This window comes from Theropithecus gelada, chromosome 11 (assembly GCF_003255815.1).
Source record: "Theropithecus gelada isolate Dixy chromosome 11, Tgel_1.0, whole genome shotgun sequence".
Lineage (NCBI taxonomy): Eukaryota > Metazoa > Chordata > Mammalia > Primates > Cercopithecidae > Theropithecus > Theropithecus gelada.
The window spans coordinates 52,689,165-52,714,580 of record NC_037679.1 but is presented as its reverse complement, the minus strand read 5'-3'; the positions used below and the strand labels follow the sequence as shown (position 1 = coordinate 52,714,580).

The window sequence follows — 25,416 nt, the reverse complement described above, 5'->3', positions numbered from 1 at the left end:
AACCACGATGGCACCACTGTGCTCCAGTCTGGGCAGCAGAGTGAGACCCTATCTCAAAAAAAAAAAAAGTTCCTATAGATGGCCTAGTATAATACATCATAGGCAGAAAATGAGCGAAGGCAGGAAGGAGGGAATGTGTGCAGCCATTATGTTACCGCTGAACACATAACAAAGAAGAATATGGTGCTCCCTGCCTTAAAGGGGTGCACAATGTGGTGAGGGAGACAGGAAAACAGATTATTACAAGTGACCTTTGTTAGAACATGATGAACAAGGTATTTTGGAGAATGTGGAGAAAACTTCATTGTAGAAAGTAAAAAGCTTCCTCTTCAAAGTTTCCCTTCTTGTTAAAGAATAAACCGTAAGTGTTAGAAATAATAATCTCTTTTAAAGACTAACTTCCTTCAAGCCTCCTTGCTTTGTGCTGATAACTGTTTGTTAAGCCCTATCCTATGTAGCTGTTAGACATGCTCACAGGCATGTTACACAGGGATGTTACAACAGCCTCTCTATTAACAACAACAACAACAAAAAGTAAGCAGAAGCATAAGAAAAAGTCAAGTGGTTTTGGGATTACAAGAGAAATAAGTTTTCCGATTGGTGAATTTAAAACTAATGAACTCAGTCTGCTCAGCCTTTTATCTTTCTCTCCTCCCATTTTTTCTCTCTCCTTTTTTTTTTTTTTTTGTCCCTGCCTCTGGCCTCATGCATTCCCATTTGCTGTCTTGGGTTAAGGAGCTTGCAGTTGTCTAGCTGTGCTAAGTGACTATGGAGCTATAATTGCAATTATGGGGCTAGTGGGGGAACATGAGTAAGCCCAACTGGTTGCTGATTTAGAGCTATATTCTTCAATCAGATTTATTAATAATGAAAGCAATATTTTAATTTCCATCTGTTGTGTTTTTCAGCTGGTTATAATTTCAGAAGTGGACAGCCGGGTGTGGTAGCTCACACCTGTAATCCCAGAACTTTGGGAGGCTGAGGCGGGCAGATCACGAGGTCAGGAGATCAAGACCATCTTGGCCAACATGGTGAAACCCCGTCTCTACTGAAAATACAAAAATTAGCTGGGCATGGTGGTGCGAGCCTGTAGTCCCAGCTACTCGGGAGGCTGAGGCAGGATAATTGCTTGAACCGGGGAGGCAGAGGCTGCAGTGAGCTGAGACTGCACCACTGCACTCCAGCCTGGGCAACAGAGTGAGACTCTGTCTCAAAAAATAATAATAATAATTCAGGAGTGGAAAGAGGTGAACAATATTGAACATCCAAAACCCAACAATCTGGAATACTGAACACCTGGGGTCAACTTAAACTTTGACAATCTGAAATATCTCACACTTGAACCAAAAGAATTTGAATAGGCAGGAGGAAAGATACAGGTATTAGATCAGAAGAGTTTAGAAAAACAGGAGTAAGTAAATTATAAGTCAAGGTTCCTGTTGCAACTGTTTTGCTTTTCTTGAAAAGATCACATAATATGACATTGACTCTCAAGCTTTAGACCCTTCAACGGTCCTTAGGGAGCTTGTTAAAAACACAGAGACATGGGGACTATGACTTGAACTCAGAAGACTTTGGGCAGGGCCCCTTCACCGGTATGTTCAACTAGCCTCTGAGGTGAGCAAGCAGTCCAAAGTGTGAAAACATCTGTTCCAGGGTATATCGGATCCCAAATCATTGTACTCAGAAGAAAAACAACAATTTCAAAAACATTTCTAATCATACTAGAAGCAGGTGAGCAGTTTTTTGCAGATAGCAAGTGACATAATAGAGAAACATAGGAGAAATCAATCAGACTTGAGACAGACAGGTGATGGTGAAGGAGGAAGAAAGGTGATGGGAGTGAATTGAAAAGAAACTTGGGTGGGGCACATCAGGTGGGAGGAAATGGGAGAACAGTTTAGGCTGGGTAGGGGCTGAGTATGCAGTCACTGGCAGAGTTACGAAGTGACTGAAGCCCAAGGACGTGGAAAGCAAACAGTTCTCCTGGGAACCTAAAAGGGTGGCACACAGGCGGAGAAGTGAGCCCTATTTTGCAGAGTTCCAGTTCCAGCCAGGCTTCTGGCCAAACGTCTTGAGTCACCAACCTCTGGAATCCTGTTTCCACTGGGAACTGGCTCAGAGAAAGGAGATGAATATATGTGTGGAACACCCCCCTCCATCCACTTTTATTTATTTGAGACAGAGTCTTGCTCTGTCACCTAGACTGGAGTGCAGTGGCGTGATCTCGGCTCACTGCAACCTCTACCTCCTGGGTTCAAGCGATTCTCCTGCCTCAGCCTCCCAAGTAGCTGGGATTACAGGCACGTACCACTACGCCCAGCTAATTTTTTTTTTTCTTGTATTTTTAGTAGAAATGGGGTTTCACCATGTTGGCCAGGCTGGTCTCGAACTCCTGACCTCAAGTGATCCGCCCACCTCAGCCTCCCAAAGTGCTGGGATTACAGGCATGAGCCACCCCGCCCAGCTCCATTTACTTTTATAGGAACACTGCAGAATCAATGATGGGTCCTACAAAATCATTCTAGTGGTGCATGCACCTAAAGGTACTCAAAGCTGTCACTGGGTGAGATAACATTCAGAAACACTTTGTAAAGCATAAAACACTAAACAAAGTAAAGTTGTATCACTCTGATTCTCCTGGGTCTCATGTTTTCCAGGGTCTTTCACGTGAGACAGCACTCCTTAGGGATTGCCTGTGACCCTGGAAGATTCCACTCAGGTCCTTCTTACAGGCTGGTCTTGTGTTGGTTAACAGTTTGTAAGTGCTCAATGTCTTATGTGAAGGCATGAATATAAGCCACCAAGCAATTTTTCTTCCTTTTTTAAAATCAGTGAGCAGTCTTTTCTTCCCACACCCCCACCCCACCCACTGCCTGTTTGAATCAGTGTTCATGAACCCTCCTCTCACAAATTCTTCTATCTTGATCACCCACGAAACAGTTTCCCTATGCTGCAAGAAACAATAAGGGAACTTGCAAACAAATACTTCTGCCTGATGACAATTGTATATGAATTGAAATAGGACCTCTATTAAAGGTGACTGATACACCATTTTCCAAACTGAACTACTCTATTCTTTTTCTGCAAAGCATTAGTTTGTAGAAAAACTCTGTTGCTCTCCAGGAAGTCAAGTTGAAAGGTTTAGAGATTAACATAAACATCCTGTGCTTTCTGTAAGTGTTCACTTATGGATCATGAATCTATGGCAACCATTCTCAAACAGGTGTTTATATTCAGCCTGCACTGGTTGATGTATTCCCTTGACAAGTATTTTTTGAGAGCACACATGTAGCAGTCCCTGCACTTAGGCCCAGGATACAGTGGTGATCAAGACAGAGAAGATCCCGCTCTGAGAAGATCAGGCACATATGTCCTAAGTTATTGCCTATAGGGTAAATAGCACTTAGGTCTCTGCCATTACAAGACCAAAGTAGAAAACCTGGAATATTTGGGGGTGGGTAATGAGGAAGCAGCAAGGGGTAGTAAAATATTGTTTGGGGGAGCAAGAGTTTCTCATACAATGGGACTCCTTTAACGCCTCCAACATAGCATTCATTCTTGCTTGCTTGTGCCCTGTAAGATAATGCAAAGGCACTTGTACTTTGAGTCCCAGAAGGAACAGAGACTGGAAAGAAACAAGGAGAAGAGGCCGGGCGCGGTGGCTCAAGCCTGTAATCCCAGCACTTTGGGAGGCCGAGACGGGCGGATCACGAGGTCAGGAGATCGAGACCATCCTGGCTGACACGGTGAAACCCCGTCTCTACTAAAAAATACAAAAACTTAGCCGGGCGAGGTGGCGGGCGCCTGTAGTCCCAGCTACTCGGGAGGCTGAGGCAGGAGAATGGCGTAAACCCGGGAGGTGGAGCTTGCAGTGAGCTGAGATCCGGCCACTGCACTCCAGCCTGGGCGACAGAGCGAGACTCCGTCTCAAAAAAAAAAAGAAACAAGGAGAAGAGTGCGGCCTGACAAAGAACCAATAAAAGGTTAATTAGCTAAGAGTTCTGATCCGGGCGTGGTGGCTCATGTCTGTAATCTCAGCAATTTGGGAGGCTGAGGTGGGCGGATCACCTGAGGTCATGAGTTTGAAACCAGCCTGACCAACATGGCGAAACCCCGTCTATACTAAAAAATACAAAAATTAGCCGGGTATGGTGATGTGTGCCTGTAGTCCCAGCTACTGGGGAGGCTGAGGCAGGAGAATTGCCTGAACCCGAAAGGCAGAGGTTGCAGTGAGTTGTGATCGCACCACTGCACTCTAGCCTGGGCAACAAAGCGAGAGACTCTGTCTCAAAAAAGAAAAGAAAAAGAAAAAGAAAGCCTGGGTGACAGAGCGAGACTCTGTCTCAAAAAAAAAAAAAAAAAAAAAAAAAAGAAAAAAGAAAAGAAAAAGGAAAAAGAGTTCTGGGCCAGACGTTGTGGCTCGCACCTGTAAGTCCAGCATTTTGGGAGGCAGAGGCAGACTAATTTCTCGAGGCCAGGAGCTTGAGACCAGCCTGCACAACATAGCCAGACCCAGTCTCTACAAAAAAATTAAAAATTACCCAGGTATGCTGAAGGCTGAGTGGGAAGGAGTTGGAGATTATAGTGATTATGACTGCGTCACTTCACTCCAGCCTGGGGCAAGAGTGAGACCCTGTCTCTTAAAAAAAAAAAAAAAAAAAATTTAAAAAAAGAGATATGGCTAGCACTGCTCAGCTTAGTGAAGCTATCTGCCACTGTCATCATTTATTCAGTACCATGGACCTGGACCAGCATCTTTTTGCTGAGTTTTGAGTGTATTATGTAATTCCTGATCAGCATTGTTAGAGCTTTCAATACCTCTTGAGCAATCTATTGAAATTAGTGAACTGGGCCGGGCGCGGTGGCTCAAGCCTGTAATCCCAGCACTTTGGGAGGCCGAGACGGACGGATCACAAGGTCAGGAGATCGAGACCATCCTGGCTAACACGGTGAAACCCCGTCTCTACTAAAAAATGCAAAAAAAAACTAGCCGGGCGGGTTGGCGGGCGCCTGTAGTCCCAGCTACTCGGGAGGCTGAGGTAGGAGAATGGCGTAAACCTGGGAGGTGGAGCTTGCAGTGAGCTGAGATCCGGCCACCGCACCCCAGCCTGGGCAACAGAGCAAGACTCCGTCTCAAAAAAAAAAAAAAAAAAAAAAAAAAAAAAAAAAAAAAAAAAAAAAAGAAATTAGTGAACTGAATACATATTTCACATTTTGAATAGGTAAAACATTCACATGATTCATAATTCAAATGGTATAAGAGTATACAGTAAAAAGCCTCCCTTTTACATTTGTTCTCTAGCTGCTAAATATCCCACCTCTGAAGGAATCCAATTAGTTTTTTTTAAAAAAGTCTTGTAGGTACATAGTAAGTGTATATATTTATGAGGTACATGATCAGTTAGTTTTTTAGATATCCTATTTTATCCATATTTTATGGGTATAGTAAGTAGGATTTTTAAAAATAAGTTTGGCCAGGAATGGTGGCTCACACCTGCAATCCAGCACTTCAGAAGGCTGAGGTGGGAGGGGTTGTTTAAGCCCAGGAGTTCGAGACCATTCTAGGCAACATGGTGAAACCCTGTTTCTAAAAAAATTTAAAAATTAGCTAGGCGTGGTGGTGTGCATCTGTAGTCCCAGCTTCTCGGGAGGCTAAGGCCCACTTGAGCCCAGGAGTTTGGGGCTGAGGCTGCAGTAAGCCATGTTTGTACCATTGCACTCCAGCCTGGGCAACAAGTGAGACCCTGCCTCAAAAAAATTTTAATTAATTAATTAATTTATTTATTTATTTTGAGACAGAGTTTAGCTCTTGTTGTCCAGGCTGGAGTGCAATGGCGCCATCTCGGCTCACTGCAAACTCTGCCTCCCGGGTTCAAGTGATTCTCCTGTCTCAGTCTCCCAAGTAGCTGAGATTACAGGCATGCTCCACCACACCCAGCTAATTTTGTATTTTTAGTAGAAACAGGGTTTCACCATGTTGGTCAGGCTGGTCTTGAACTCCTGACCTCGAGTGATCCACCTGCCTCAGCCTCCCAAAGTGCTGGAATTATATAGGAGTGAGCTACTGCGCCTGGCCAAACAAAATTATTTTATTGTGTATATTGAAGGTATATGATGTTATGGAATACGTCATGTATCAATAGTAAACAGGTTACTATTGTGAAGCAAATTAACATACCCATCATCTCACATAGTTACCTATGATTTTGTTTTTGTGACAACAGTAGCTAAAATCTACTTATTTAGCATGAATCTCGTACATAGTGTAAACTTATTACCTATAGCTCTCATGTACATTAGCTCTCTAGACTTGTCCTAAATATCTGCTACTTTGTATCCTTTGATCTACATATCTGATTCTCCATCACTCTACCCCACAACCTGCTCTGGGTAACCACTGTTTTGTTATCTATCTCTGTATTAGATATAGAAGTAGGATTCTTAACTAGCCTTCTAATTTGAGAACCATATCTCAGCCGTGTGACAACCTGCTCTTCTAGAATGTATCCTGTTCCACAGGCTTTATATGAATCAGAAGTTCAGATTTTCGTTTCCAGATGAGTATAGTGTGAGCTGTTCTTAAGAGGGAAAACAACAGAAAAAACAATTCAGAGAGACAGGAAAAATGTGTATGTTAAAGTGTTAATACTCTCAGATGGATTTATGCCAACAATCCAATCTCTACCAAACAAGGTTATACTATCAAGTTTTAAAAATATGGTTTCCTAAAGAAAAATGTACATGGTTCTATCAAATTACAAAAAAATGAGTGATTGCTAAGTGCTGTGTACTGTTCTAAGTACCGTATACAAATTACGTAATTTAAACTTCACAACAACCACATGAAGGTAAGTATATTTAATAGGTGAAGAAAACGAAGGACAGAGAAATTAAGCAAAGTGTGTTTTCAAACCCGGACTAGGGGCTCCAGAGCTCTCACTCTTAACCTGAATGATATTTATTGTCTGTTCTGATAGAAAATAGACAAAAGGAGGCCGGTTGGAGTGGCTCACACCTGTAATCCTAGAATTTTGGGAGGCGGAGGCAGGCGGATCACTTGAGGCCAGGAATTCGAGACCAGCTTAGCCAATATGGTGAAACTCCATCTCTACTAAAAATACAAAAATTAGCGGGGGGCGATGGCACACACCTGTAATCTCAGCTACTCTGGAGGCTGAGGCAGAAGAACTGCTTGAACCTTGGAGGGAGAGGTTGCAGTGAGCCAAGATCATGTCACTGCACTCCAGCCTGGTTGACAGAGTGAGAGACTCTGTCTCAAAAAATTTTTTTTGCTTTGCTTATCGTTTCTTGTTCTCGTTTGTTCAGAATTTTTTGCCGTTAAGTGTTAGTATCTATCAGAATTACCCCTGATGTTTAAATGCAGATTCCCAGGTCTCAGCACTGACCTAGAGAATTAGAATCCCTGGGAGAAGGGCTCCAGCTGCAGGAATGCTTTTTTTAAAAAAAACAAAAACAAAAACAAAAAACAGTGACCTAGGTGATTCCAAGGCGGCTATGAGTGGCAGTTTCTTTCCAAAGTTGGCCACAACCATACTTTCCATCACATATATGCTGCTAGTTTCTAGACTCTTGCAGCTCCCCTTTCAAGAGGTGGTGTCCACGTCCCCTGCCCTTGAGACAGGGGGGGTTTTGTGGCTGGCTGACTGATGGATTATGGTTATGGTGATGCCATGTGACTTCCACGAGGCCATGTGATTTCCATGGCTGGGTCAAAAAACGAGATTTAGTGCCCATTTTAGCTTGCTAAAACACTTACTCTTGGAGCCCAGCCACCATGCAATGGGGAAGCCCAAGATGCCCCGGGGAGAAGCCCACTTGGAATGAAACTAACTCACCAGCACCAACTTGCCGGCCTTGTGAACCATCATGGAAGCCAATCTTCTGGTTGCACAGAATGATGCAGCACAAGCAGAGTGCCCCTTCCTGCCAAGCCCTGCCCAGACTGCAGACCTACACACTCCCAACACAATAGCACTCTGCCTTTCTGCCTACCAGCATGAATTATCATGGGTCCTCTATAAAATATTCTGAAAAGTGTCTTTGTCCAGTTTCATTTACTTTTGCAGATTCTTCTAGTCACAGAACCACCTGTTGCAGACTTCGGGTTATTTGAAATTCTCATTATTACCTCTGAACCTTGGCTTCTCATCTAAAACGTTCTGTTAATAATAGAGCCTACCTCATCTGTTTTATAATTAAATGATGTATTAAATTTATGTAATCATTTAGCATAGCGCCAGCACAAAATATTTCTTATTGTTCTTAGTCGGTTTCTTGTATTCAGAGTTCCAGTTTCTTTAGTGCACTATTTTTTCTTTCTCATAGCTCAATGCCATTTCACAGGCCATTTCCTATGCTTGGCATACTCTTCCCTACAAGGTCAGATAGGTTCTTACTCATCATTTAGGACTCCACTTCTTTAAGGCTTCCCTGAGTTCTCAAGCAGTTAATGCCTCTGCTAAAACAGCACCTGGGAGGAACCTCTACTACAGCCCTTAACACATTGGATTGTAACTAATTGTTTACTGGTCTCTCTTCTCCATTGGAATCTAAGTTCCTGGAAGGCATGGTCAGTCCCGTCTTCATTTATTCACCATCTACTGTCAGTGTGCTAGGAAACACTGTGGTTAAGTAGTTAAGGGCCAGGTCTTGGCAGATCTGCCTGGGGACAAAACAGCTCCTTGGAAAAAGTTAACTCTCTAAGCCTCATTTGTAAAATGGAAACAACACCTCCTCTATACTATTGCTGTGAAGGTGAAGTAAAATGCTTGCAAACAGTCCATCACACAGCAAGCCATCCGTCATCAGGATAAAATGCTTCCCCAACAATTCAATTTTCGGGCACCCCCATTCTAATTCTCTCATAGGACCTCGCACTCTGGGTAATCTCTGGTTTACGGATTACTCTGGGTTCTTTAAACCTCTCCTTGGTCATTCTTTCTGTTAACAATTCTGAGTCTCAACCGTTAGGTCTAGGTCTTACCGCCTCCAGCTGGCTCCAAACCCTTTTCCTTCAGTCCACCCTGGGCCTACGGGGCGTGTCAGAGGCCCGATTTATACAATTTAAACATCAAAACTCCCCAACAGGGTGGGAGTAACTGGAGAGACCCCCAGTCAGAGCTTTGCCACTGAGTTTCGGTCTTGCCCTCCCTTTGAGGAAGGAGCAAGACGATCAGCCCCACCGCAGTCGTTCACTGCAGAGCCAGCAGGGAACGCGCGCAATGCAGGCTGAAATGAATGAACGAACGCGTGAATGAATGAATGGGCTACGTCGTAGGCCAGGCCTCTGTTACGTCGTCCACCGGCGCGGGCGTGGCCACGGTTAAGAGAGCGCGCGCGCGAATCGCGCGGTACCACCGTCGCGGGCAGGCTCGGCCACGAGCGCCGGAGCCCCGCGCCTCCCCGCGAGGCGTCTCCAAAGTCCCTGCCCCGCCGCGGAGCGTCACTTCCGCCATCCCCGGCCGGGTTTGGGGCGGGGCGCGCGGGGGAGGGGGCCAGGTCGGAGGGAAGCCCGCCCGTGCCCGAGCCCGCGCCTGAGCAGGGACTACATTTCCCGAGGGGCCTAGGCGGCGGCTGCGGCGACGGGCGCGGCAACGTCCCCCGGAAGTGGAGCCTGGGACTTCCACTCGTGCGTGAGGCGAGCGGAGCCGGAGACTAGACCAGAGGCCGAACTCGGGTTCTGACAAGATGGCCGGGCTGCCCCGCAGGATCATCAAGGTAACCGCCCAGGCCAGCCTCCAGCTCTTCGCTGGACTCTCTTCGGCTCAGCTGGGCAGGCAGCGCGGCCTCTCGCTGCCTTCGGCCCGCGGCCCGCGCTGGGAGGCCCGAGGCGGCTCGGAGAGGGCTTGGCCGCGGCGGCGAGGGAAGTCGGGTGCTGGGGAGGGGGCGCCGGGGAGACTTCCGGCCGCGGCGGGGCAGCGGGACAGCGGGGACCCGGGGCTTCCAGGCGCGCCCGTCGGGCTAGGGAGTCCTGGCCGGCGCCCCGGCGGAGGGTGGGGCGGCAAGGTTGCGGGTCTCTGGGCTTGGGCGCTGGCCTCCGTAGCTTCTGAGACCACCCCCCGCCGGAGGCCGCGGGCGCGCGGGAATCGCGGCGGGGCTCGGACTCCTGGCGGGGGTTGTGGCCTGACAAGGTCTCTCGGCAGCCGAGCCCCTCTTCTCGGCCCCGACCGGGGCGCGGAGGTGCGGCAGCCGCGGGTACAGAATGAATGAACCCGGAGGGTCAGGCCGGGCGGGGCCGTGCGCCCCGGGAAGTGGCTCTGGGAGGCCCGCGCGTCTTGCCGCGGTCAGCACATGCTCGCCCCTGGTTGCCGCGGCTGTCTGAGTCCGGGGACGGGTCCGCGCCCCGCTGCCCTTGCTTCCGCGGTCTCTCTCTTCTAAATACGTTTCCGCTCGTTTATCTCTGCGAAGTGATTTTACTCTGGTTGGCAAACTCTTTCAGAGCTGTTCCGAGGAAATAGTTTTAACACAAGGGTCGGGGAGGGCCGCAGTTATGGGGGATTCTCTCTCCTCTCTTCTCTCCTCTCCTCTCTTTTTCGTATACATGAGGCCTCGCTATAGTACCCAGGCGGATCTCAAAACTCCTGGCTTCAGAGATCTTCCTACCTTGGCCTCTATGGGGGATCTCGTGAAATCTTTTGCCTCTCAATTTTGTGTGCTTTAATTATTAGTTGGCTATTTATGAATACTGTGCTTTGACAAGTATATACGGAACCATGACATTTTCGATTCTTTGATTTTGTAAAGTCTTCACCAAATACCGACAAGTCTTCCGATGTGAGATATTCCTTGTCATCCACAACAACTACACCTTAAATTTTTGTGTCAGTTTTTATGAAGGAAATTAGTTGAACATTTATGTGGCTAAATGCGCCAGTTAAAGTGACTCAATTGCAGCATCATTTTGGTTGATATAACCTGGTGAACGTGTATGTTAGTCTTGTTCATTCTTGTAAAATCTATGAGGAGGTGCATACTAAGTGGAAGACTTTCAATTGGATGATGTACTGTATACTGCTTCATCCAATTGCATTTAAATATATCTGAGATGAGGGTGATGTCACTGACCTAAGGGTGCTTGAAGCAGAGAAATAAGATATTTTCGTATGGTAGAAATTACTAGAAATGAGAGAAGTATAACAGATTGTCAGGGAGCCTTGGAGTCTAATAATGTGAACCTTCATAGTCCGAAATTTGTTGTGTGTGGATTTATCTAGGATTCTGTCCAAGGAGTTTTAATTGTCATATGTATTGGCAGGTCCTTACAAAGTGGTTTTAGTTATAATGCAGTCACATGGTCCCCAAAGATCATGTTTATTGAGGCCCCAGTTGAAAAATGAATAGGGAGTGATAGAGCCATTTACCAAATATCCTTGTTTTTGTTGTTACTTAGCTGATTGACTAAGTACATAATGGAAGTTGACATTCATGATAATTCTCTAAATACATAGTGAACTAAACATTTAACATGCATTTTTCTATTTTTGATTATGAAGATATGCCCGGTAATATGAAAGCCTTGGATGAAAAAATAAATTCTGTGGAACCTTGTTTATAAATTTACAGAAATGGTTTAAGGCAATAAGATGAAGTCCTCATGATTCAATTCATTTGGCACACAGTAATTTAATTTGTACTGGGCATTTACATTTTGCTGTTCAAAATAAGACAGTAGTAACTCATACTGTGATATATAATCTTAATTTTACGGTATCTTGTTGAGAACATCTATCTAATGAATGGTACCTTGATTTGGGTTTTATCTTATTAGTTTAATGTCATTTATAGCTTAACAGGATGGTTTTCTCCAATCCTTACGGAAGACTAAAATACTAGATTTTCAAAAGTGTCCATGCTTGTGTTACGTAGGTTGTTCCATAATCAGTGACAATGCTTTTAAAAAAATCAGAATTTATTTTTTAAAGTTGCCTGTTTTCTGTCAATCACTATACAAAGTTCTATGTGGTGGATGGGGGTAGCAGTATTGTCCTGAGGCAATAGGGACATGACTTTCTTGATTGAACTGTTAATTTGTTTTATTTCTGGGTGATCTTTGACTTTCTTTTCTTTTCTCTTTTCTCTTTTCTTTTCTCTTGTCTTTTCTCTTCTCTTCTCTTTTTTTGAGACTCATCTCACTCCGCTCCCAGGCTGCAGTGCAGTGGCAGGATCTTGGCTCACCACAGCCTTGATCTCTTGGTCTTAGATGATCCTCCCAGTTAAGCTTCTTGAATAGCTGGGACTGCAAGATGCATGCCACCACACCCAGCTAATTTTCGTAGAGACAAGGTTTCGCCATGTTGCCCAGGCTGATCTCAAACTCTCGACCTCGAACAATCCACCCACCTCAGCCTCCCAACGTGCTGGGATCACAGGCGTGAGCCACTTTGCCCTGCCTGACCTTTGACTTTCAAAAAGGATGAAATTTGATGTTGATTATAACATCAGTATTACCATTCTCATCTAATGAAAATATTAAAATAAGATGGTTTGATTTGCATGACTGTTAATATGATGCTTTCTAACTTATAATGATCATTATTTACATTTGTAGATTTCTTAACCATTTGATTCTTACAGACATTTTTGTGAATATATTTTGCAGTCTAGAAACTGACTTAAATGACTTTCCTAAGGTAAAGCTGGTAAGAGGCAGAATTTGGATCTTGATTAGTGTCACATTCCCCTGTCTCTTGTTACTGTAAAATGACTAACTCTACAAATACAAGATGATTTTCTGGACTACTATTCACCGAGTTACTATCTCATTTAGATTCCTGTATCTAATCCAGTAGCAAATTCTGTAGGTTCTGCTTTCAATATATATACTAAATCAGACACTTTTCCCTCCGTCTCTTTCAAACCTCTGTTCACTTCCATCACTTACTGCCTGGCCTGCTGTATTAGCCTAATTTGGAGCAACAGTGTTATCTTCTTAAAATATAGACCATGTTACTCCCCTGCTAAAAACTCTGTAGAGGTTCTCCATCACACTTACAGTAGAATCTTGCCTTTTCCCGCCATTAGCTGTAAGGCCATACATTCATCTGGGATCTGCCTACTTCTGAGTGCATCTGCGCTTCTCTCCTTGGGTCACTCCACTGTAGTCACACTGTTGCTTTGGTGTACCCTGAACAATAAATGGTTGAGCTTATTCCAGTCACAGGACTTTCCTCCTGTTTGTTGCATTGCTTGCTTTGTCCACTTGTTCCGTTCTTAGCTCATATGTCATACCCTCTACCTAACCTGTCCCATATAAACCAGTTTTCCTTTCGTTCCCCCGCAATTTTATCCTCCTATCTCCTTTTCTTCTGTATAAGTGCTTATTACTGTTCAAAGTTACGTTATTTACTGTTTATTTCTCTCTATTCCCCATTAAACCTTCATGAAGTTAAGGACTCTTGGATGTCCCACATATTGCTCATTCATGCCTAGACCAATCCTTGGCGCATAGTAGATACTGAAATATTGATAGACTAACTGAATAGATGAGCCTTAATCTCAATGAGCAATAATTTGACATTGTTACTGCTTAGTATATTCTATCTGAACCAATGTCTGAGCTAAAAATTAAAGCTAGTCTCATTTTCCAGCCATAAGCTCATTTAAAAGCAAGACATGAGTCTTTTACATTATTTCTTTTTTGTGAGCCTACTCTGCTTATGTATTTTTTGTTATTAACTAGGAAACGCACGTAGAGCATATTTGAAAGGTTCTGAAGGATACATAGAGAATCCCTCATCTGGCCTTCAGCATTCCAGTTCTCCTGCTTAGACAACCACTGTTTTTGTTTGTTTGTTTTTTGAGATGGAGTCTCCCCGTGTTGCCCAGGCTGGAGTGCAGTGGTACAATCTTGGCTCACTGCAAACTCCACCTTCCAGGTTCAAGTGATTCACCTGCCTCAGTCTCCTAAGTAGCTGGGACTACAGGCACGTGCCACCACGCCTGGCTAATTTTTAGTAGAGATGGGGTTTCACCATGTTGCCCATGCTGGTCTCAAACTCTTCTCCTCAAGTGATCCACCTGCCTCAGCCTCCCAAAGTGCTGGGATTACAGGTGCGAGCCACTGCACCTGACCTCAACCACTATTTTTATTGTGTATCCTTACAAAAAGACCAGAGCAACTTTCTGCTGTAAGTTAGGCTGCTGCTTCTCATGCAAATACCTTGATTCCCTTCTCTTCCCCTCTAACCACCTGTGTATCTTCAAGTTGACTCTTTTTTTTTTTTTTTCTTTTCTTTTTAAGAGACAGATTGTCACTTGGTTGCCCAGGCTGGAGTGCAGTGGCTTTTCACAGGTGTTATAAACTGTATACATACAGCCTCAAACTCCTGATATCAGGTGATCCTCTATCTTCAGCCTCCAGTATCTGGGATTACAGGCATGCACCATAGTGTCCCGCTTTGGCTCATTTTTATTTTTTTTTTCAAAGGACTGTTTAATGGAACCTTGCGGGTGGACTTTTTTTTTTTTTAATTTTTTTTTTTTAATTTTGGAAATTTAATATTTTTTCAATAGAGATGGGGTCTTTTCATGTTGCCTAAGCTGTTCCCGAGCTCCTAGGCTTAAGTGATTCTTCCACCTTGGCCTCCCAAAGTGCTAGGGTTACAGGCATGAACTGCCGTGCCTGGCCTAGACTTTATTGTAACTAATTGCTTATTCGTAACTTTCAGATTGTTTCCTAAATTGTGCTATATAAACAATGCTGTAATGAAGTTTTGTATGTATGGCATTTTGCACAAGTGTGAATGATACTGAGTCTTGGTAGTTCTGTTTTAAGCTAGAATTTTTAGTTTCGTCTTTCTGCCTTATCTCCTGGACCAAGCTCTTTTAGTCAATAAAAGTGACTGAAGCTGGACACGGTGGCTCACACCTGTAATAACAACTCTTTGGGAGACTGAGGCCCAAGGATTGCTTGAAGCCAGGAGTTGAGACCGGCCTGAGGAACATAGTGAGATCTCCATCTCCACCAAAAAAAAAAAAAAAAAAAATGAACAGTTAAAAGCTTAAAGTCATAAAGGTTAAGAGGTACCTAAAAAAAAAAACTCTCAAATGAGAGGTTCTCCATAATCCTGTCATAAAGAAGGATCACTTTCGGGAACCGATAAATGAGATCTATAGTTATGGCCTTGGTCAAAACCAAATCTGTTTCAGCTTTACATGTTAAATTGATATAGTGACTGACATTCCTTTAATCATCTTTTCAAAATGAATCGTGAGGGCTGGGCACTGTGACTCATTCCTGTAATCTCAGTACTTTGGGAGGCTGAGGCGAGAGGATCCCTTGATTCCAAGGTTTCAAGACTGGCCTGTGCAATATAGTGAGACCTTGTCTCTACAAAAAGTAAAGTGAAAATTAGCTAGGTGTTATGGCACACATCTGTAGTCCCAGTTACTCAGGAGACTGAGGTGGGAGGATTGGTTTGGCCTAGGAAGTTGAGGCTGCAGTGAGCCTAGATCACGCCACTGCACTCCAGCCTGGGTGACAGAGTTAAACCCTGTCTCAAAATAGTAATAATAATAATATTGAAAATGATAAAATACAGTCTTGGGAAAAAGTAGTTAACTTACCCTAGGGGTTGACTTATTTGATTAAAACCTAGTGAGTCAGCCTGCTGGAATTAGAATTTTACCAGTCTTTCCCAAAATTTATTTTATGTCTCCCTTCCCCACCGGTCCCTTTTCTATGGTGCTGAAAAATTTTACTTAAAAAAAAATACATTTAATTAATTTTTCTCACTCTGTCACCCAGGCTGAAGTGCAGTGGAAAAATTTACTTTTCTATTTAGTGTGATTTAGCCTCAAATTCTTAAAAATCAGATACAGTCTGATTTTACATTGAGACTTGAGTTTACTTTTTTAATAATTAGGATTTTTTTTTAAGTACACGCATTATTTTTTCCTCTTACTGTTTAAAAGCCACTCATCTGATAGGTATTCTAGTGCATAAGGTATTTTTTTTGTTGTTGTTAGAAAAGTGATTTAGAAAACTCACCTTTTAAAAAATTTATTTATCTATTTATTTTATTTATTTTTTTTGAGATGGAAGTCTTGCCTATTGCCCAGTCTGGAGTACAATGGCATGATCTCAGCTTACTGCAACCTCTGCCTCCCAGGTTCAAGCAGTTCTCCTGCCTCAGCCTCCAGAGTAGCTTTCCTCACTGCCCCACCGCTCTGTCTTGGGCTTTTTTTTTTTTTTTTTTTTTGAAATGAAGTTTTGCTCTCGTTGCTCAGGCTGGAGTGCCATGGCGTGATCTCAGCTCAGTGCAACCTCCGCCCCCTGGGTTCAAGTGATTCTCCTGCCTCAGCCTCCCTAGTAGCTGGTATTACAGGTGTGTGCCACCACACCCAGCTAATTTTTATATTTTTAGTAGAGGGGGGGGTTTCACCATGTTGGTCAGGTTGGCTCGAATTCCTGACCTCTAGTGATCCGCTACCTCGACCTCCCAAAGTGCTGGGACTACAGGTGTGAGCCACCATGCCCAGCCTACCTATTGTTTTAAGCTCTGAAAATACTTGTCTGATAATGTCTTTTTCCAGCTAAAAAAAAGGACTGGAAAAGTTACCATGATGTTTCAGAAATATATCTACCTCCGGGTGGGGACAGGGGCACTTAGCCAGGTATGGTGGTTAATGCAGTAATCCTAACAGGAGACCGAGGCAGGAGGATCCCTTGAATCCAGGAGGCCGAGGCTGCAGTGAGCTATTAGTGGCACCACCGCAACCCAGCCTGGGTAATAGAGGCAAGATCCTGTCTCTAAAAAAAAAAAAAAAAAAAAAAAAATTAAAAAAAAACATGATGAAGATGGATTTGATATAAATTGTAATTAAAATCACCATTGGAATTTAAAAAAAGCTTGTATAGTAAAAATTTGACCAGGAACAGTGGTTCTTTAGTTCTCTCAGTTGTCTCATTTAAGAATTTTTCTGACCTCTTCCTAGGAAAAAAAGCTACTTTTTTAATGTATGACTTCTGGGGATTCAGATTCTTGCCAAGTTTATTTGTGGATTCCCTAGGTCTCCATGTGCTCCATGTTAAGAATCCCTGGACTGCTTTTGGTAGTGATTAAACTTTCAGGCTCTAAAGATACTGTTTTAATATACTATCTAATGTTTTGATTATGAAATGTGAGCATAACTGAAAGTAAGTTAAAAATAGCAGTCAGTTCAGTATTCTTTTTTAAGCTCCTCTGTGTCAAGCAGTTCCTTTAGTCCAGATTGATCAGCCCCTGCACAATTGAAATTAAGTTTTGTCAAATTATCAAGCACTTTAGTATTCACTGTGCTAAATGACTGTGACTAGAAATGTTACGCATTTGCTTTGCTGAAGTTTAGAATTTTTTCCACACGTGTTAATGACCACTCTTAAAACCAGAGGTTTTTTTTGAGACGGAGTCCCGCTCTGTCGCCAGGCTGGAGTGCAGTGGCATGATCTTGGTGATTTTTTTATTGCTCTATAACTTTCTTAAGATTCCTTTATAGCTTATACTGAGGAAAATGTTAGTAAGTAGCTGGTTTGTGTGTGTGTGTGTGTGTGTGCGCGCGCACGCGTGTGTGACTCTTAAAGACAACTAGATTACCATCTTAGTATGAGGTAGGGACAAAGTGGTTTTAGTAATATAGGGCGATCCCAAGGCCAAATACCAGTTTTCTGTAACATTGTAATTTGTCTGTCTCTTTATTATCCATTCATAAGATGTGTTTCAGTTCAATTAATTGGGCATTCATTGAATGCATAATATGTATTTACCAGTAAGCCAGGTGAACAAGAAAGGCATCCCTGTGTGATGGAAAACACAGTTATGAAACAAGAAATTACAGTAAGGTGTGTTATAAAAGAGGAAATACACAGGATTTACCATAGTCTAAGGATGAAGGAAAGGTATCTGTTGAGGAAGTGAGAAAGTGTTTTTTGTTTTGTTTTGTTTATTTGGTTTTGAGACGGAGTCTCTCTCTGTGGCCCAGGCTGGAATGCAGTGGCGCGATCATCTTGGCTCACTGTAACCTCCGCCTCCCAGTCAAGCAATTCTTCTGCCTCAACCTCCTGAGTAGCTGGGATTACAGGTGCACGCCACCACACCCTGCTAATTTTGGTATTTTTAGTAGAGACAGAGTTTCACCATGTTGGTCAGGCTGGTCTCGAACTCCTGACCTCGTGATCTGCCTGCCTCGGCCTCCCAAAGCGCTGGGATTACAGGCATGAGCCACTGCGCCCAGCCGAGGAAGTGTTTTTAAACTTGAAGAGTAGAGTTGGCCAGGCCAAGAGAAGGAGGGAGTTTTGGGCACATGGGGCAGCAGATACGAAAGCTAGAAGGAGAGACAGAAGGCATGGCATCTATCTAGAAATATAGTATGTGATGGATAATAGAATCAGGGTCTCATCAAAAGTAGTTATTACTGTTTAAATAACTGTGTTCAAAGAGTTGGCATCAAGAATTGTTAGGCAAACAAAGTGTTTCTAATTGTGAAATTCATATTTAGTCTGTGAACTATTCATCCGTGTGCAGTGTGGCAACTGTTCCTTAAGTGAGGTTGGTCATACAGTTTTTATTATGTAAAAATAGATACCTTTCATTGGCATTGTGTACCAGGCACTGTTCTCAGCATATTTCATGCATTAATTTACTTAGTTCTAATTGCAGTTTTATGATGTATGGATATTAGTATTATTCCAATTTTATAGCTATGGGAACCTGCACAGAGGGATTTACTAATTTGTAGAGCTGTGATTTGAACCCAGGTAGTCTGATTCTGTAGACTGTGGGTACCGAAGATAGAATACACCAGAACATATCTATTCCTAGATAATAACTGGCAGTGTATGTGTTTTTATACTGTACCATTTGGACACATGAAGTGGAAACATGTTTAAGAACAGGATCTAAGTGCTTAGCTTACTTGTTTTGGGGTTGTGTTTTTTGTTTGGTTGGTTGGTTGGGTTTTTTTGAGATGGGGTTTTGCTCTTGTTGCCCAGGCTGGAGTGCAATAGCATGATCTTGGCTCACTACAATCTCCACCTCCCAGGTTCAAGCGATTCTCCTGCCTCAGCCTCCCGAGTAGCTGGGATTACAGGTGGCCACCACCATGCTCGGCTAATTTTTGTATTTTTAGTAGAGATGGGGTTTCACCATGTTGGCCAGGCTGGTCTTGAACTCCTGACCTCATGATTCGCCCGCCTTGGCCTCCCAAAGTGCTGGGATTACAGGCATGAGCCACTGCGCCCAGCCATGTTTTTTGTTTTTTTCTTTTAAGATAGGGTCTCACTGTGTTGTCCAGGCATGATCATGGCTCACTGCAGCCTCAGCCTCCCGAGTAGCTGGGATCACAGGCATGCACTACCATCCCCAACTAATTTAAAAAATATTTATATATATATATATATAATATATATTACGTAGAGACAAGGTCTCCCTATGTTGCCCAGGCTGGTTTTGAACTCCTGGGCTCAAGTGATCATCCTGTCTCAGCCTTCCACAGTGTTGGGATTACAGGCATGAGCCACTGAACCTGCCGCTTTGTTTTTTTTTCTTTTCTTTTTTTTTTATCAGAAGTCTCTTTATTGTAATTTAATTAAAGACTTTCCTACAAACATGTAGACCCTGTTTAGTAACATAGTTCATAACATAGTTCACCTTAAGATGGGATGCCTCTGGTCTGGATAGCATATTCTTTTCCTCCCGCTCCCCACCCAGCCAGTCCTGAATTTGAGGAAGTTTGTGGTTCTGGTGAAAAGAGACTCTTTGCTACTCTTTCTTACCAGCAAAATATACAGTCTTGAATCACTTAACAATGGAGATACTTTCTGAGAAATGCACCATAGGCAATGTCATCATTGTGTAAACATCATAGAGTGTATTTATACAAACCCAGATAGTGTAGCCTGCTACCCACCTAGGCTATATGGTATAGTCTGTTGATCCTAGGCTACCAACCTGTATAGCATGTTACTCTACTGAATATTGTAGGCAGTTGTAATGCAGTGGGAAGTATGTGTGTATCAAAATAGGAAAGGTATAGTAAAAATCTAGTATGAAAGATAAAAAATGGCATACCTGTATAGGGCACTTACCATGAAGGAAGCTTGCAGTACTGGAGGTTGCCCTGTGTGAGTGAGTGGTAGTGGATTTGAAGGGCTGGGACATTACTGTACACTGCGATAGACTTTATAAGCATTGTACACTTAGGCTATACCAAAAAATTATTTTTTTAAATGTTTCTTCAATCATAAGCTTTGGCTTACTGTAACTTTTTTATTTTATAAACTTATATTTTTAAACTTTTGATTCTTTTGTATTAAACTTTTTTGTATTAAACATTTTGTATTAAACATTTTTAATACATTTGTATTAAACATTTTAAATAAATGTTTAATAAACATTAATAAACAGATTTATTACTTAACAGATTATTCATTAATTAACAGATTTATTTAATAAACATTAATCAGATTTATTTAATAAACATTTTTAAACATTTTTAATAAAACATTTGTATTTAACATTTTTGTATTAACATTTTGTATTAAACTTTTGATTCTTTTGTATTAACATTTTGTATTAACTTTTGATTCATTGTTTCATACAGCTGTGCAAAAATATTTTTTCTTTGTATCCTATAAGCTTTTTTCTCTGTTACAGTCTTTTTTAAAAAAACTTTTTTGTGAAAAACTAAGACACATACACACATATTAGGCCTATTCAGAATCATCAGTATCACTGTCTTCCAGCTCCTCTTCTCCTACTTGAAGGTCTTCAGGGGCAGTAACACACATGGAGCTGTCATCTCCTATGACAACATTGCCTTCTGGAATACCTCCTGAAGGACCTGCCTGAACCTGTTTTACAGTCAACTTTTTTTTTTTTTTTTTAATAAGCAGAAGGAGTACACTAAAATAATCATTAAAAGTATAGTATAGTAAATACTAGGCAATAGGAATTTTTCAGTTCCATTACAATCTTAGGGGACCACTGTCTTTCTTACAGTTCATCATTGACTGAAACTCATACAGCGCATGACTGTATTTAAAGTACCACTGAATCAGATGAATTTTAAACAATATTTTTTTCTCAGTAACCCTAAAAATATATTAGAATTATCTTGCATTCATTTATATATCAAGTTGAGTTTTGTATTTTCTTTCTTTCTTTTTCTTTCTTTTCTTTTCTTTTTTTTTTTTTTTTTTTTTTTTTTTTGAGACACAGTCTCCCTCTGTCGCTCAGGCTGGAGTGCAATTGCGCGATCTTGGCTCACTGCAACCTCTGCCTCCTGGGTTCAAGGAGCTCTACTTCCTCAGCCTCCTGAGTCGCTGGGATTACAGGCATGCACCACTACGCCCAGCTAATTTTGGTATTTTTAGTAGAGACCATGTTGGTCAGGCTGGTCTCAAACTCCTGACCTCGTGATCCACCCGCCTTGGCCTCCCAAAGTGCTGGGATTACAGGCATGAGCCACTGTGCCCGGCCTCTACTTTTTCAAATAAAGCACACTATCTAGGACCCTGTCTTTATTGTTGTGGTTCAGGTAAGGGTTAAACTAAAAGTGCTGCAAGCTCTATTCAGGGGTCAGCACCGACTATGATTAGAGAAGTACTTGGCCAGACCTTGCCTATTTCTTCTCCTAGTTTAATCGGCAGGGCTGCTGATGTATTGACAAGGATGCCAAGACAAGAATGTACTGGCTATTTTCTCTGAACACTTGTTTCTAGTCTGAATACTTAGTTCATGGTTTTGCATCGGAATTATCTGGGGATGTTTGTAAATATAACATTGCCAGCCCAACATATTTTTGTTGTTTTAAGAGCTCCTGATGATTTTAGTGTACACTTTGCAGAAACACTGGTCATATGTGTGCTTGGCTTCAATGCAAAGATGGGTAGGATGGGAGACAAAAGTAAAATCATACAGCTAGCGCTGCTTTGTCTATAGAATACAAAGGCATCAATGGGAACACCAAAGAAGTGACAGGCCGGCCTGGAAAACCCTCAAGATTGGTTTAGGGAAAGGTTTTTAGAGGGTGATACTGGAGCTGAATTTTGAAGCATAAGTAGAAAAGTAGAGTAGGGGGAGTAGATTGTCATTCTAGGTTAGACATACCTTACCCAGGAGATATTTGAACTAAGACTGTGTAACTTGAGTCAGCATGTCTATGCTTGCATCACAGATACTTAACTTCAAAAGTAATCTTTTAATTTGAAGTTTCTTTTCTTCAGAAGTGTAGTTCATGAATATAATTCATTACTAAAAATTCTGTTGGCTGGGTGCGGTGGCTCATGTCTGTGATTCCAACACTTTGGGAGGCTGAGGCAGGTAGGTTGCTTGAGCCCAATAATTCGAGAACAGCCTGGGCAACATGGAGAAACCCCATCTCGACAAAAAAATACAAAAATTAGCCAGGTGTAGTGGCACACATCTGTAGTCCCAGCTACTAGTTGGGAGGGTGAAATGGGAGGATCACTTGAGCCTGGGAGGTTGAGGCGGCAGTGAGCCAAGATTGTGCCACTATAGCCTGGGTGACAGAGCAAGATCCTGTCTCAAAAACCTGAAAACTCTGTTAACATGCTGTAAATATGTTATATACTAAATAGCCAAATAATAGATATTAATAAATTATTCCCCTTCACTTACTTTTACTATTCCAATCTCTAATTCATCGGTAAGATTCCAAAATCTCACTGAATATTGAAGGAAAACTCAAATGCTTCGTTTATTTTTTTGAGGTGTAATTCTCATACCATAAAATTGAGCCACTCAAAGTGTACAGTTTAGTAATTTTTCATATATTCACACAGTAGTACAACATCATCACTTGCTAATTCCAGAAGATTCTTGTCACCCCAAAAAGAAAAACCCTGTACCCATTAGCAGTCACTCTACCTCCAACCCCTGGCAACCATTTATCTGCTTTCCGATTCTATGGATTTTCCTATTTTGCGCACTTCATATAAATGGAATTATACAATATGTGGCCTTTTCTTTCTGGCTTCTTTCATTTAGGATGTTTTCAAGGTTCATATATATTGTAGCATGTATTAGTACTTCATTCCTTCGTAAATATTTTAGCCAAGTGTTTTCTAAATAAAATCTTTTAAAAAGTGACAGTGCTGAAGGGAAGCAAGGTAGAATTTTTAGGAGATAGGTAATCTGTATTGGCTTTCATAAAACTAGTCACATTTGAAGCCTGCATTGCTTTAGAACAGGGGTTTTCAACCTTTTGGCTTCCCTGGGCCACACTGGAATAAGAATTGTCTCATGGCTGGGCACAGTGGCTCACACCTTTAATCCCAGCCCTTTGGAAGTCTGAGGCGGGCTGATCCCTTGAGGTCAGGAGCTTGAGACCAGCCTGGCCAACATGGTGAAACCCTGTCTCTACTAAAAATACAAAAATTAGCTGGGTGTGGTGGCGCACGCCTGTAATCCCAGCTACTTGGGAGGCTGAGGTGGGAGAATTGCTTCAACCTGGGAAGCAGAGGCTGCAGTGAGCCAAGATCATGCCACTGCCCTCCAGCCTGGGCGACACAAGAAGAAAAAAAAAGAATTAGGCCACACATAAAATACACTAACACTAATGATAGATGATGAGCTTAAAAAAAAAAAAAAAAAATCTGCTGATGCACCCATGAGAGGGGAGACAGCACTGTTCTCTCTTGCAGTTTTCCCTTAGCAGCCCCTTATCTGCAGACTTAAACTAGGAGTCCCTGGCAGAGTCCCACCTCCAGCATCATCAAGTGTAGAAGGAAAGTGAGAGACATTGATTGACTTTATATCTGATTTACTAGTTTCCTAAGGCAGAGATTTTAAAGATAGAAAACTGCCTGGCCTGGCCCAGCCCATGATAGATAGGGATGATGGGTAAGAAGCCCCTGAGATGTGGCAGTATGTGACCTGACTTCAGACTTGTCAGATTAGGGGTTTTATAGGGTTTTTTGCTCTTGTTTTGATTAAGCTTGTTTGACGTGCAGGGTGTCTCCTGTGTTCCAGCCACCTGATTTCCTTCCTCAAGAAAACTAATGTTTACTTACACTATTTAAATTAGTTATTCCCAGGGCTATTTTTATGACTTTTTTTTTTTTTTGGATGCAGTTTCACATAATACATGGCAGGCTCATGTTGCTAGGAAAAACTGATTCCAGGATTTAGATTCTTTGAATGTATTGTTGCATTCTTTCGGAGGCTCAAGCTATCCACATGAAGTAGACGAATTTGACCCAGTATTATTGTCCATGGGTACTCTAGTGTAACACATCAGCCCTAGTATGAAAGTTTGTGCTTATTTCAGTTACATTAAAATCTGAGTTGTCTGGATCATTTCCTCCTCTGGCTTAGTAGTGCAGGACAAGATAATCTGAAATCATAGAAGAATAAAAAATCTGCTGAGTTATTTACTCCAGCTGGATCTCTTAAGACTGTTCAAATTTCAGACCTAATTGGTAATCTGTGAAATATTAAAGTCTCTAACTAAGCTGTTTCATTTCAGATTCTTCCCAAAACCTTGAGATGGGAAAGAATCATCTTTAATGTGTCAACTCGTGATTATTGAGGCAATGATCATTTTTTTAAGTAGAGGAAAATGCTTATTAGATTGTTGAAGCTGCTTAGAGGGGCAAAAGAAACGATAAGGCTGGTATCTCTGGTGCTTCGTATTTGGATCATTTAAGTGTATGACCTGTGAGGGATGGTGTCAAAGCTAAGACTTTTGGACAGAAGTGTGAAATAGTTTGTAAAGATTGGGTTTGGAGTCTTGCAAGTCTTTTCTTCTGCATACTCCTGCTCTTTATAGTCACTGCCTGGCTAGGCCTACCAGTTTTGGAAATTCTTGAATTTCCTTTTTACCCAGTCAGTAATTTTCTTTACTCTGTGGGATTGGTCTCAGGTAGTTCTGCAGTTGATCTGTTCATTAACTGGTAAGAAATGCGAGACACACTGTGGTGTCCAGCATTGGGTCTGCAAATGTTAGACACAGGCGTTGATCTCTAGGAACTAGTTTAGTTGGAGAGACAGTAAGGTAGGAAAGTGTGTAAGGGATGGCTTACAGAAGGTTCATTCCTACTGTTGTCTGTTGCTGACCTCTTAATTGACAATTGACTTTCAAGATGGTAGAAATGCTGCTTTTCATGACTAAAATAATGTTTTATGGCTCAGAGAGCCTTACTTCCTAATTCTCTAGCGTAAAACACTAATTTAGGGAATATGAAATGTATGTTTATGTATGGCAGGAGCAAAGAATCTGAGGCCAGACTCTGAGTTTGATTTCTAGCTCTGCCAAATAATAGCTTGGGTAACCTCATTTGACCTCTCTGCTTCTTTATCTGCTTAATATACTAATCTAGCTCTATGGTAATTGGAAGGATCAGAGTGTAAAGAACAGATCCTAACATAATACTGAGCTTTATGTAGTGTTGGT

General features: G+C 42.2%; 1 protein-coding gene across 3 annotated transcripts in view; it reads left to right on the top strand.

Annotated features, from left to right (window-relative positions):
* Positions 1 to 9,344: 9,344 nt before the first annotated feature.
* UBE2N (ubiquitin conjugating enzyme E2 N) overlaps positions 9,345 to 25,416 on the top strand; it is a 33,331-nt gene continuing 17,259 nt past the window's right edge. For 2 of the 3 annotated variants that reach the window (XM_025401794.1, XM_025401796.1), the window contains exon 1: positions 9,345 to 9,741. In XM_025401794.1, coding sequence (XP_025257579.1) covers positions 9,712 to 9,741 — 30 coding nt within the window. In that variant the 5' untranslated portion in view covers positions 9,345 to 9,711. The remainder of the gene's footprint in view (positions 9,742 to 25,416) is intronic. The other variant, XM_025401795.1, reaches the window with a different exon arrangement.